General features: G+C 47.1%; 1 protein-coding gene across 5 annotated transcripts in view; it reads left to right on the top strand.

Annotated features, from left to right (window-relative positions):
• Positions 1-13,879, top strand: part of LOC144696692 (structural maintenance of chromosomes protein 1B-like) — a 192,888-nt gene that overhangs the window by 4,324 nt on the left and 174,685 nt on the right. For all 5 annotated transcript variants that reach the window (XM_078568295.1, XM_078568300.1, XM_078568296.1 and 2 more), the window contains exons 3-4: positions 5,852-5,964; positions 9,811-10,014. In XM_078568295.1, the coding sequence (XP_078424421.1) occupies positions 5,852-5,964; positions 9,811-10,014 (317 nt within the window). The remainder of the gene's footprint in view (positions 1-5,851; positions 5,965-9,810; positions 10,015-13,879) is intronic.

Here is a 13,879-nt window from a genome sequence, read left to right as displayed (position 1 = left end):
AGGGCCTGCTGTTAAATATAGCGCACAAGCATTTGGGATTTGGGGTAGGGGTAGGCTGGGCGAGAAAAGTATCCACGCATTATGGAAACCTGTATAAAGACCGTTCCTCTGCAACTCAGACAGTTAAGGCGCAGCTACATTGATATGATTGGAGTCAAGCTTCTAGCTTATTTGCTCACTCAAACAATGCAGAGGCATCAAAGTGCCATCAAGCACTCCAAAGCTTTTCATTTCCCCCCCACCCCCTACAGATGGCAAAGTCATGAGCATTTTAGTAGACAGCAGAACAGTTGGATGACTTTACACGTTGTACAATCTCCTCACTAAAGCTGGCCATGGAGCAGTCACTGCTAGAGGCGATCACAGCCCCTTGCAATGTCAACATCCTGGTTTGGACCTGTCTCCCCCATGGTTCAAGCTAACAGTGCAGCCTTGCAGCATGGGTTAGGAGAATGCCTGCGCCTGAGCTGAGAGCACAGCATGCAGTCCAATGGGCAAATCTGCCGCCAATCGGTTGGGTGAACTGGGATGCAGGTGATGGGGTTTCGGGCAGCCATGCGGCGCACTAATCTCTGGCCATCCAAGTGGTGTCCAGCACTCTCTAGGATACGTTAAGGAGCCTTCACAATTAACCAGGACAGGTTCTTAGTACACCCACCGCCAACCATGTGTCTCTCTTTTCCATCTTTCAGGAGGACTACATCAGAACCATGGAGCCTGGTCAACTAGCTGTATCCCTGAAGGCCTACAGAGAGCGAAGGTAACAGAGGAGAGAGCGAAGGCAACAGAGGAGAGAGCGACTGAGGCTCCTGGCTGCACAGACGCTGTTGCACCAACCTCAGGAAGAAGTGGCGTCTGGGACCCCGCACACACCGCCCAAGAGCCACAGCGAGTTGTCGCTGGTCAGCGCCTAGCAACACCCAGGGTGTCATTCCTGCAGAGGACCGAGGACCAGCGTCACCAAAGGCTGCACATGTCTGGGGAACTGGTTGGTCACATCTGCCAGCTACTGCAGGATTTGGTGCCATGGGGACATGGAATGCATCCACTGCCAGTGGCCAAGAAAGTGACCGTGGCACTCAATTTCTATGCCAGTGGCTCCTTTCAGGGCTCCACAGGTAACCTCAGTGGGATCTCACAAGCCTCCACCCACAAATGCATCCATGAGGTCACAGATGCCATCTTTGCAAGGGCACACAACTTTGTGCATTTTATCCAGGACCAGAACAGTCAATTGGATTCGCCCAGACCTTGGATTTCCCACAGGTGCAGGGTGCAATAAACTGCATTTCTGTCGCTCAGATCTCCGTCGCAACACATGGTGGACTACATCAACCGCAAGGGGTTCCATTTTCTGAATGTACAGCTGGTGTGTGACCACCAGAAACCATCCTGCAGATGTGCGCATGGTTTCTAAGGAGTGTGCACGACGCCTACATCCTCAGTCGGTCACAGATCCCTGGAATCTTCCAGGCTCCACAGAAGCTGCAGGGATGGCTACCTGCAGAGGCCGTGGCGGATGACACCCATGCGATGGCCTCAGACTGCAGCAGAGCAAAGGTATAATGAGGCTCATGCTGCAGTTCACAACTTGGTGGAGCAGGCCATCGGGATGCTGAAGATGAGGTTCCGGTGCCTGGGCCGGTCTGGTGGAGCCCTGTAATACAGTCTGCAGAGGGTGCCACACATTGTTGTCGTCTGCTGTGCACTTTACAACTTGGAGCTCCAACGGGGAGACAAACTGGCTGAGGAGGAGTTGGAGGAGCTGCTTGTTCCTCCAATGAGGATGCCGACGGGGATGAGAGTGAGGAGGGCCTCGGAGGCGACGATGACAGGGATGAGGCCATTGCACTGGCCAAATGAGGCAGGCGCTCGGGAGGGCCTCATAGCTTCTAGATTTGTGGAGGTTGATGATGACATGCAGTGAGGTGACCCAATAGATCCTAACATCACATCTGTGAACATTTGACTCCACTCTGGCTTATGGCTGCGCGAATACCCTTTGTAAGAATGCTCCTGTCATGGAGGTGCAGTGGAGGCCCTAATAGTTGCTTGATTGCAGGAGGATGATGACGACGTGCAGTGAGGACACTCCATAGATCTTTACATAGCCTCTGAGAATGTCTGACTCCTGTCTGGCTGAGGGCAGATCGCTTGCGCTCTGTGATGAGGGCCATGAAACGTTAAAAGTATCTGACCCTTTGTCCACCTTCAACACCTGAGCCCTTCAGGAGCACAGCATCAGTGGTCACAGATGCTGAAGAGATGGAGCCAGCTCATCCTTAAAGGTGCTGAGAGCACACTGAGAGAATGAAAGAACTCTGGCGCCTACCCACTACATTCTGTTAGCAACGATAAGCACCGCTAAGGTGCAGGCATTTATCTTGTGCAGAAAGGTTTCACATCTGAGTGGCAAGAACACTGCTCATCAGAACAAGGAGCCATAGGCAGGGAGACATTCATGGGAGTTTATTGACAATAGTGAACAGTATGTACAAGTGATTAAGGCCCATGCCCAAACTGTGCAGCTAATTCACCTTAACTTTCCTAACCCTGCCGCTCCCCGGACATCCACAGTGGAGGTAGAGGCAGCCTGCTGACTACGGTGCCCTGTCTATGATGACCTTGGCGGCGTCCTCTGGAGGGCCGAGACTTGGAGGGCTCTGGCCTGCTTTCAGGGTCCTAATGTGTGGCAGTGGTACCCTCCTCAGCCTGTGGAGCTGGAGCTGCTGAGGTCACAGGAAGAGGGAAGCGGATGTCTGGACACTCGGAGTCAATTGGATGGATGGACCCGGAGTGTGCACCTGCTGATCCCCCTCCCTATGGGTGCCCAGGAGCCCCAGGCTGAATCCTTGAGGGGAAGAGGTGGCTGGATTGAGGTCAAGCTGCCCAGCACCCCTCTTGTGTACACACTGTTGGAGGCCAACTATGGCATCAGCGATGGAGTTGATCCCGCGCAGCAGTGCAGGAGCGAAGTCCTGGTCCAAGGTCTCCACAGTAGCCGCCATCCTACCAGTGTTGACCTCGGTGCATTGGGATGCAGGCGGTATCACCTCAGAGTGAAAGCGGATGGACTCCTCCATCACGCCTTGCAATCTGAGGAGTGCAGCGTGCATCCCTTCCTGATATTCCCGAGCCTGCCTCTGCAGCTCCAGCAACTGTGTCATGACCGAGTGCACTCAGACCCAGCAACGTTCTGGCCTCCAGCAGTCCTCCGAGTGTCAGAAACCTGGGAAGTCCCTGCATCCACCTGCTGTGGATTGGATGGTGCAATGTTCTCACCAAATTGTGATCCTGGGGCTATTATAAAGCTTGGTCCCACCAAAATGTTTGTCTCTGCGCAGGTGGAGGTGTGGGTGAGCGCTGTGACGGGACTTCAGGGAGGGTGCCTCCAGATTCCTCTTCAGAGGTTTCTTCGAGGCTTGATTGCAGGCCCTGGGTCATGAACTCTGTCACTGTTTGGCAGATATGCCTGTGAAAGCAAGGAATTAGTATATGCTAGTGGCCTGTGAAACAGGACACATCACTCAGTATGGTTTTCTGATGAATGATGTACTGCTGGACCCTCACTTGGTAGAGCCCCGCCGACCTCACCATCAGCATAGTACCGGTCCAGATCTTCACCGGCCAGTTAAATAGCTCTGTTTTCAAAGTACGTGAAGGCCTTGATTTCGGGCATTCTGCCACCGGTCTTCGATCTCTCCTTTGTGTGCCAGCTTGTCCTGCATGAATTGATATGGAGAAGGTGTAAGCGGGACACGTGCCAAGCCAGGTGATAAGTATGCCTGGCCTATGTGGGTGGGGATTGGTCCCATGGACGGGATGAGGACAATGACGGTGAGTGTGAGAGTGTGAATGGTGATGTCCCTTGAACCGGCATTGAGTGAGGGCTCTGTGGATGTGTGATGGGTTTGTGATTGTGAGAGTTGAGAGTGATGAGAAGAGTGACTTATCTTGGTGAAACAGAGATCATTCATCCTCTTACAGCATTGGGTGTGACTGTCCTCTTTTGAAGCGCATTGGTGCTGACCACCACTGCCACCGCCTCCTAAGTCAGGTTAGTGCTATTGCTGCTAGAGTGGGGGGTAGAGGACATCCCGGTGGGCCTCCACGACGTCCAAAAGGCGCTTGAGGGACGCATCACTGAACCTGGGGGCTGCAGTCTTTTTCAGTTTCAGAGCCATGTTTTCGGTGCAGCAGCGGTGGTCTGGAAGCACTGAGATTTGTGGCTGGACTTTAAATATGGCACCCTGCGTGATGCAGCGGCTGGTGGTGGCCAGGCAGGCGAATGAGAGCCCGACTGCCATGGAAACGTTGTGTTTCCCGGGAGTGCATAAATAATGTGGTGGGTTTGGGAACGATATGGTGTGAAAACCCACCCATCACAGCCGGTGAATTAAATGTCGTTTTACCTGCCCATTAACGCTCTTAGTGCAAATCTGGGACGATTCTGCCCTTTCCGTTGGGGGTGGGAGACTGATGTCGGAACTGTTTCCAGCTCCTGATTGTGCTCCTGGGGTAGTGGGGGGGCTGGTGGTGTAGCAGATTAAACTCATGATTTTTATAGGGACATTTTAATTGGTTTGGAGTAATGTTTGGCAGCCAATTAGCAGCTGCAGGAACAGAGCCTTGCCAGATGTTAGGGCCTGATTTAAACTCTCCACTGCAGCCATTACTGTGGCTGCTATCCACATATTGAAAGAGCAATCAGCATATTGTCGTTGAGCCCAGGCCTGGACTGCAGTGTCCCATGATGGCACTGGAAAGCTGAAGGCCTGGCACATGGGGTAGAATAGCACCTTGGTTCTAAGACCTTGACTTTGAAGTGATGCTGGAGACCATGAGGGAGAGGAGGAAGGTTTTCTTCCTGGAGGGTGGCAGGAGGTGGCCCCCCATACAGACAAAGCAGGCCTGGTTTGAGATGGGAGCCACTGTCAGTGACAGAAGTGTCAACAGAAGATTCTGGATTCAGTGCTGCAAAAGGTGCAGTGACCTCATATGTTCTGTAAAGGTGAGTGCTACCCCCAACCCACAGGACAGGCCTCTGGTTTGCACTTTCCAGCAGACACAGCATCTGTGGAGCCTGGGGTTGCATGCTGTTCCTGAACACGAGAGGGGTGTGTGCCCAAGACACTTACTCATCCCTCAGAATGGCTCATAGCTATAGTGCTGTTGAGAACAAGTCACCACTGAAACATGCAGGGGCATGTTTCTTGACTCAACCTTCCCACCTCATTCGTGAAAATACAGCCCAACCTTTTTTTGGCCTCTACTGGATTACTTATCAGCTATAGATGGCCTCTGGTTGGTAAAGTTTTTAATTCCAGTAGAGTAAACTGAACATTGTAATTTATAACAGGTAAAGCCAAAATATAGTACAAAGAAACTGCAAAACAATTCAGTTAACCCGTTTCTTACAACAGAGCATAATCTTCTTTTTGTTTCTGTAAACTGTTATTTGATTTTTCACCAAAATACATAATGTGCCTACATTCTCAGCTTGGATAATAGTGGAACCAATATAGTCGCATTAGAAATTGTCCTAGGTTCCTGCTTCCGGTTACTATTAAACCTGTGCTAGGAATGCTTGCAGAAGACAGGATCAGGTTCAGATATCTGCTCCCATGGTGAAATAGCCTGCTGACATGGAATTTCCTGCTTTTACACAATGAGTAGGCAACCAGTTTGGAAATGTGTGTCAGTGTCACGGTTGCCACTTTCAAGCAAGGAGTGAAATAAAGCAGATGGAAAAGCTATCTTTGGGTTTCTTTGTATGGCAGGCAGATAAGCAAAATATATTTAAGAAAACTAAGTGGATGACTCAATTTTTTTCCAATATTGTCTTTGTCAGGGAATTCTTCAGAGTTTCGATTAAACGATCGAGCTATCAGTCGTGTGGAATACACAAATGAGCTTGAGAAAATTGGCATTCTGCTGAAAGGAAGAAACTGTCTGGTGTTTCAGGTACTAAGGAAAAAGTCTGTTTTCTTTCATTTTTATGTTTGCTTGTGGGATTCCAAGAATCTGTCGACATTTGTCAATGGCAGCATAAAATTATTGGAGACAGGAAGGAGACAGTCAAATATGGCATTAAGCTTAAGTTTACATTCGCTCTGTCTATGATGACGTGATAGCCAGTCTGGGTTGCCTGCCTCATAGAAGATGATATTGAATACCTGGTATTCCTTTTTCATTAGTAGTCAAGAATTTGGTGATTAATCCAGAGGAATAATTGATGATCACTAGAGGCTGGACCATTGTTTGCTTTTAAATTGAAGCGGTTGGCTAGCCTTCAGATGACAAAAATATTAAAAAGTCAATGAAAAGTTTTCGTAACAGTATGAAACATTTTTAGTTTTTACATTGTCATAATAATTTCAGAAAAAAATTTCTCATGTTTCATTCCTGCAAAACAAATACCCTCCAGTTAAAGACACCGATGGAATCGTCCCAGATTTGCATTAAGTGCGGTAGCGGGTGGGAAAAGGAACATTTTAGCTGCCGGCCGCAATGACGGCTTTTCAAGCTGTATCATCCCAATCCTGCCTCATTAATCATGCATTCCTGTTTGCCCAACATGCTGTCACCTTCCTCACACCGGGCGCCATATTTAAAGTGCAGCTGTGCGCACACCTCTCAGTGCTTCCAGCTCAGGACTGCTGCATAGAAGACATGGCCCTGAAAGGCAAGAAGACTGCAACCCCCCCGATTCAGTGACGCATCCCTGGAACGCCTTTTGGGCGCAGTGGTGGCCTGCCGCGATGTTCTCTACCCCTGCTCTGGGTGAAGACCAGCAAGCAAGGTCACCAATCTAACATGAGAGCCAGTGGCAATGGTGGTCAGCGCCAATGCCTTGCAAAAGAGGACAACCATCTAGTGGTGCAAGAGGATGAATCGTCTCATCTCATGGTTCCACCAGGGTAATTCACTCTTCTCATCACTCTCAACTCACACTCACAAACCCATCACACATCCACAGGAATCTCACACCTCAAGACATAACACTACTAACTCTTAACACACACACACACACCCTCACATCTCCATCAGGCTCATATTCCTCTTGACCTCACGTCCTCAGCTTGTCCATGGATCCACAAACACACAAACATTCCATGCAGTACCATATGTCCTGTTCACACTTTCTCCATCTATTTTCCTGCAGGAGAAGCCTGCCCACAACAGCAGGGAGAGGTCCTAGACCAGGGGTGGAGTGGTGCACATTAGGCCCCTCACTCACTTTGAGGAGCGTGTCATCGCTCTGACTGTTGAGGACGTGGACCATGCATAGGGCGACGGTGAGGTTGGCGGCAAACACCCAATCCAGGATCCTGCACCTCATCATCCCTCTCTCAACACAACTGTGAGTGCTGTCTCTCCTGCTTTTGACTCTGCCGACATGCAATACTTGTCTCTACTATGATTCACAGGGAGCTCTGCCAAGCGACCGATACCCTCAGCCAGCCAGTCCCTCAGCTCCATCCAGGTCCTCGCCTCCAGCAAGAGGACACCTCCATTGAAGAGCTGGAAACAAGCAGCCTGGAAGATCAGTCACAGTGCTTATCCACACCCTGCACCAGCGCAGAGAATCACACCTCGGTGGGACCTAGATCTACAGCAGGCTCAGAATCAGAATCTGTGCACATACACATGTCCGCAGCAGAAGGACGCAGGTTCAGCAGAGCTCCCTGGCCCTTGGAGGACTGCTGGAGAAGAGGCATCTGTGAGGTCCAGGTCACACGAGCCTCTGGACTCGGCCTTCCAACTATTGTGGAAAGTCAGCAGAGGGTGAGGAACATCATGCAGAGCTGTTGGAAGCCCTCAACAGAGTGGCACAGGAGCCAGAGGAGTGCATCCGCCTGCTCTCTAATGAAGTGGTGCCCACATTTGCCCGTATGGACGTCTCCATGGGAAGGATGGCTGGTGCCATGGAGACCCTGGTCCAGCAGAACTCAGAGATGCGTGCAGATCTGTACTCCATTGCGATAGTCATGGGTGAGTTCCTGCAATGGCACTGCGAGAGGGAAACGGGGCAACTTGACATCCCTCCAGGTGCTCCTTCCCCTCAAGGTGTTAGGCCGGGCCCTCGGGCACCCAAAGGGAGGAGCGGCAGCTGGACACCCCTGGGTCATTCACTGAGGAATTTCAGAGGCTATCTGCTCCCTCAGAGTCGCCTTTGCATGTGACCCCCCCCCCTCAACCTTATCCTCTGTCACCGCAGAGGGAGCAGCTGACCTACAGGAGGACAGCCAAACAATTTGGGGGCACCAAAGCCTTGGTTCTCAGGAGGACCCATGCCCAAGTCATCAGAGACAACAGGGCCAACCATTGCAACCCCTGTTGCAGGTGTCAGGGCAGCACCTATAAGTGTTAGACCTAGAAAAGTTAAGAAATTCGGATCACAATTTGTTTCACAGGTGAACACATTTTGTCACTTTATAATCTGAAAATGAATAATGTGTAATGGTGTCTTTCAGCTTCATTTACAAGCCTCAAGATTCCTCCCCCTGCATTCTCTTCCCCCCACCCTGCCCCACTAGCAGTTCAGCTGCATGTAGCTGCACCGCAAGTGATTCTGGAGGGAGAAGAGTGTGTGTGACAGGGCCTTTCGGAGCCTCATGCAAGCACTTTCCCATGCATGTGGATCCTTACTTCATCACACTCATCTCAATGTCCTGAGCATTTTCAATGCTGCCTACTGGGATCCTCTTCCAGTTGTCCATCTGAGCTTATCTGTTCCTGCCCACCATGAGTCTCCTTTCACTTTTGGATTTAGAAGCATGTTGTGAGTAATTTCCTTGTTTTCCATTATTAATTCCCAGTCTCATCCTCTAAGGGACCAGCAATTGCATTAGCTACTCTCTTCCTTTTTATATACCTGTAGAAGCTCTTGCAGTCTGTTTTTATAGTTCTTCCTAGTTTACTCTCATATTTTAATTTCTCCCTTTTTTAGTTTTAGTTCTTAGTTTTTTTTTGTTGCAAAAATAAAGACTTGCATTATACAGTGCAAGAGTTACAGGATGCAAGAGAAAAGAATTTGACTAACCTCTACAAAACATTGATTAGGCCACAGTTAGATTGCTGTGTGCAGCTTTGGACGCCACACTATAGGGAGGACATTGAAGTCATAGAGAGCAATCAATGTAAATTTACTATGGTTATGCCAGGGATAGGAATTACAGTTACTAGGAAGAGTTTGGAGCAGAGACTAATATAAGATTTAATAAAGATTTTCAAATTATGAAGGAATTAATAGGAAATTGCAATTTTCCCTGGTTGAGAGGTTCTCCATTTATAATTGTCACAAGTGTGAGGAGGGTTTGGAAGGTGTTGAAGTTTCTGCATATAGTATGTTAATGGAGCATGAAATACTTTGCCACAGAAAGTAATTGAGTTGGATACTGTTGCAAATTTAAGAAAAATTTGTATAAATATTTGAAGCAGAGAAAGATGCAGAGCTATGGAAAGGAGGCAGCATAGTGTAATTAGTTTTGGATTGCTCTAACAAAGAACTGACAAAGATACAATGGATCAAATAGCCTCCTATTGTGCTGTGGAAAAGAAACAGTGTTAAGCCTTGATGTCATCAGGTCATAGTTGTAGCTCAGTACTCTCAGTTTATGGGAAAAATGTAATATAAATGAAATAGTGAGTTGAAGACAAACCTAGGTTGGGAAAGTATGCAACAGCAAAATATTTCACGAAAAAACAGCGATTGAAAGCATTTATTTCACTCGTGTTTTGTTGGATATTTATAGCATACACTAATTATCCACAGTCAAGTTTTAACACACCACCTTTACATTATAGGGTGCTGTGGAGAACATAGCAATGAAAAAACCCAAAGAGAGAACACAACTGTTTGAACAAGTTAGCAACTCAGGGGAATTGTCTAATGAATATGACAAGAAGAAGAAAGAAATGATGAATGCAGAAGAAGAAGCTCGGTTCAACTACAACAAAAAGAAAAATGTGGCAGTTGAGCGAAAGCATGCAAAGCATGAGAAGGAAGAGGTAATTGAAAGTTACATGACTGTTTTCCTGTTTAAAAATGAACAGTTTTTGCAGAAATTGAAATTGTAACTTCACGTAGTTCAGAAGTTAATGTTGCATGCATATCAGGAAGCTCCAGGTTCAATTCAGTCAGCTTAGTTAGCTGATCATAGTGAGGGTGATAGTAAAGGCACCACAGGTGACTGAGGCCCTTATGTAAGAGAAGTGAAGATTAGCTGGAAAGTACATGAGGTCCCAACAGGTGACAAACTGATCCTCCTCAGAGATTTCATTGCCACAGTCAGGAAGGACACGAATCTCTGGAAGGGTGTGATAGGCATGGAAGAAGAAAGGAAAGCAAACTCCAATGGAGTCCTCCTGCTGACGAGATGTCTAGAACATGACCTTGTCGTAACCAACCCCCTGTTCTGCCAGCAAGACAAGCACAGGACCTCATGGCAGTACCCCATGATCCTCACACTGGCACTTGCTTGACTATGTTATCGTTTGAGCAAGGGACCACAGAGATGTTTACGTCAACCTCGTTAGGTACTGACGATTGCTGGACCGCCTTATCCAACCTACCATCTCCATCAGCTTGGCCCCCAAATATCAGAGGCAACAGCAGTGCCGCTGGAAATTTAACACCAGGGCCTCAAAGATCTCAAAACAGAACCAGAAATACTTGGAAAAACTCAGCAGGTTTGGCAGAGAAGAGCACAGTTGACGTTTCGAGTCCTCATGACCCTTCAACAGAACTAAGTAAAAATAGGAAAGGGGTGAAATATAAGCTGGTTTAAGGGGGGGGGGGGTTGTTGGGACAAGAAGCCAGTGATAACAACCCCCCCCCTTAAACCAGCTTATATTTCACCCCTTTCCTATTTTTACTTAGTTCTCTTGAAGGGTCATGAGGACTCGAAACGTCAACTGTGCTCTTCTCTGCTGATGCTGCCAGACCTGCTGAGTTTTTCCAGGTATTTCTGTTTCTGTTTTTGTTTTGGATTTCCAGCATCCGCAGTTTTTTGTTTTTACCTCAAAGATCTCATCAAGGTGGCTCTTTTCAGTCAGCACCTCACTGCCAACCTCTCAACTACCAATCACCAGGCATTACAGTGTTCCACGTGCCTGGTTGAGACTGAAGTCCATTCTAATAAGTACTTAGTCTCCCTACCAGGAAACATCATGATTGGTTGACAAAAATCAGTTTTGGTTTGACCAAGAGATAAAGGGCCTAATCAAGCGTAAGTGCAGAGCTTTCATTGGCTCGAAACTCCACCATGGCTCAATGTTATGGCACAGCTGATGGTAAATGCTAAGTTATTCAAATCCCAGAGAGAAACCTGAAACAACTGCCACAGCTTGTTTCGCAATTTGTATAAATTTTGAGGTGCATGCCTTGAATTCAGTAGTAATAAGACCACTAAGTCTTACTGCTTTTTACAAAACTAGATTAATCATTTCTAATAAGAGAAATGATTTTAAAGCACATACATATGTCTACAAATTACTACTGTAATTACTTCTAAATCCCCTGCATGATCTGACTCCCAGTAACACTTTCATTAAGGCAACAATAAGACAGACAGATTTTAGAAGATCCAGGCAAATAAACATGATATCCTGACAATCCAATTCAAAGTGAGCCTTCTTAACTTCAGTACATTGTAGACAGCAGCTTGAGGGGTAGATGCTGAAGGTTTTTCACACTTTTAAATCCTAAAATGCCTACCCTTACATAGCCTTCGTTCCTTTATACGTATTTGCCCTTTTGAATGAAAATTCCCATTGTTTCACTATGTCTTTGGACTTTACCTCTTGAAAAATAAAATCCCTTATGGTACCAAGTTTTACCAGTAACCGTTAGGAAAAATAAACATACTGTTTCTTACTTCTCCTGCCTAGGTGTAATATTTCACTCCCTCCCTTTAACCCAAAGTAACCTGGTTTATTTAAAATACAAATGTTCCCTTTACCTCTTTCATTTTAAACGTCCCCCATGTTTACCTATTTAACATTTCAAACCTAGCTCATTTTTTGTTACATCAAAGCCTCGAGGCCAGTGGCCTTTAATCCAATTAAGTCTCTCACTCACACACACACACACACAAATATCATGGCTTTACAATAAATTCCAATAACATAAGAATTATTATCTCTTCCTTACACTCAAGAGAAAAGCAGCAGTGCTACAGGCTGTTGAATGCAGTGGTACAGCATAAAACAGACAACATAAAGTACAAACGATGAGTAGAAAGCGCATGAAAGATCGAACAACTCGCAGACACCAATGACGTATGGTTTCTTCAGCACTTCAAGATGATCTGTGGCCCAAGCACTCAAAGATCCACCCTGCCAAGAGTCAAGCATAGAGGGAACCTCATCAAGAACAGGGAGGCAGTCACTGCTCACTGGAGAGAACATTTTAAAGAACTCCTCAACTGAGACTCTATCTTCGATTTGAACATCCTTAACTCCATTCCTCAGTACCTTGTCCGGCTTGGCCTCAGTGCTACCCTGGTACGGAGCAATGTTGAAAAAGCCCTTTGACAGCTGAAAAACAACAAAGCCCTTGGAGCAGATGGAATTCCTGCTGAAATTCTGAAACTCGGCAGAGATATGTTACTAGTACAGCTGGACACCCTCATTTCCTTCATCTGGAAAGAAGCGTGTATGCTGGGGAATCTCAGGGACATTGTGATCATGGCTATATTTGAGAAGGGAGACAAGTCCAATTGCAGTAACTACAGAGCAGCCTCCCTGCTCACTGTCATAGAGAAGATCATTGCAAGAAGCCTCCTCAGACTGCTTCATCCCAGTATCCGAGGAACTCCTACTTCTAGAATCGCAGTATGAATTTCTCCCATTGAGTGGCACCAAAGACATGATTTTCACTGCACTGCGCAGCAAGTTCAAGAAAAGTGAAAGGAACAGCAATTTGTCATGAAATCCTTTTTTTTATTTCTGTGCATTTTGTGATCAAGCACCTCTGGAGATTGTAACATTCAGGGCACAGGATGTTCCAATACTTGTTACATCTGATCCTACCTCATAACGAGGCAGGACCCTTTTGAAGTGTTTTGATAGGTCACCCAGATCAGTTCAAGGTCAAGTCAGCTTTAGTCAGTGAGGGGAGTCCCGGGACAGCGAACGGAGTGATCCCAGAGAGGGAACCCAAGGAGAGGTTCCAGAGAGAGAGAGAACCAGGAAAGGAGCCACTGGGAGGGGACCACCTGTAGCAACCATCAGGGAGAGGAGGTAAGAAAGAGGCTTCAAGCAGTAAAAGTGCTGCGGTTGGCAGGCTGCAAGTAGTGAGAGTTTGGGAGAAGCTCTGGGAGTTGAAAAGACAGCAGAAAGTTGGTAACTCTGTGTTGCAGGTTGTTGGGGCAAAGGTAACCCTTTAGAGCAGTAGTTTATTGCTTGGCATGGCTGAAGAGCTGAAGTTTTGCCTGTTAGTTGGTGCTAGAATGCATACATGGGAATCCAGGGGAATGGAGTCTTGGGAGACAAGATTGAAACCCTGTGAGGTGAACAGTCATTGAGGCAGTCAAGTCAGAGTGACTTTTGGAGGGAGTTCTGAGGGTAGATCTTCAGAAGGGAAGAGGGAAGATTTTGCAATCCCTCATAAGGGAGACAGAGTTTCAATGAGATTGGTTGATTCAGTGTTTACTGATGGCCAGGTGGGTTGCTGAGAAATCCATGGGATCTGTCTTGGTCGTATCTGTCGTTTATTGTGCAGCATAGGGTGTTCGATCACAGTTTGCCTGCTAATTCACATGAACCTCATGTTGACTATGAATGTTAGAGTATAAGATAGATATAATAAATAGTTTTACTTTTCTGACTGTGTATAGTAAAGTTTATTTTGTTTGTTCAGACACTGTGGAAT

Source organism: Cetorhinus maximus, chromosome 22, assembly GCF_964194155.1.
Source record: "Cetorhinus maximus chromosome 22, sCetMax3.hap1.1, whole genome shotgun sequence".
In the NCBI taxonomy this organism is placed as follows: Eukaryota; Metazoa; Chordata; class Chondrichthyes; order Lamniformes; family Cetorhinidae; genus Cetorhinus; species Cetorhinus maximus.
Note: the sequence above shows the minus strand (reverse complement) of the source record. Positions and strands in the feature narration are given on the sequence as shown.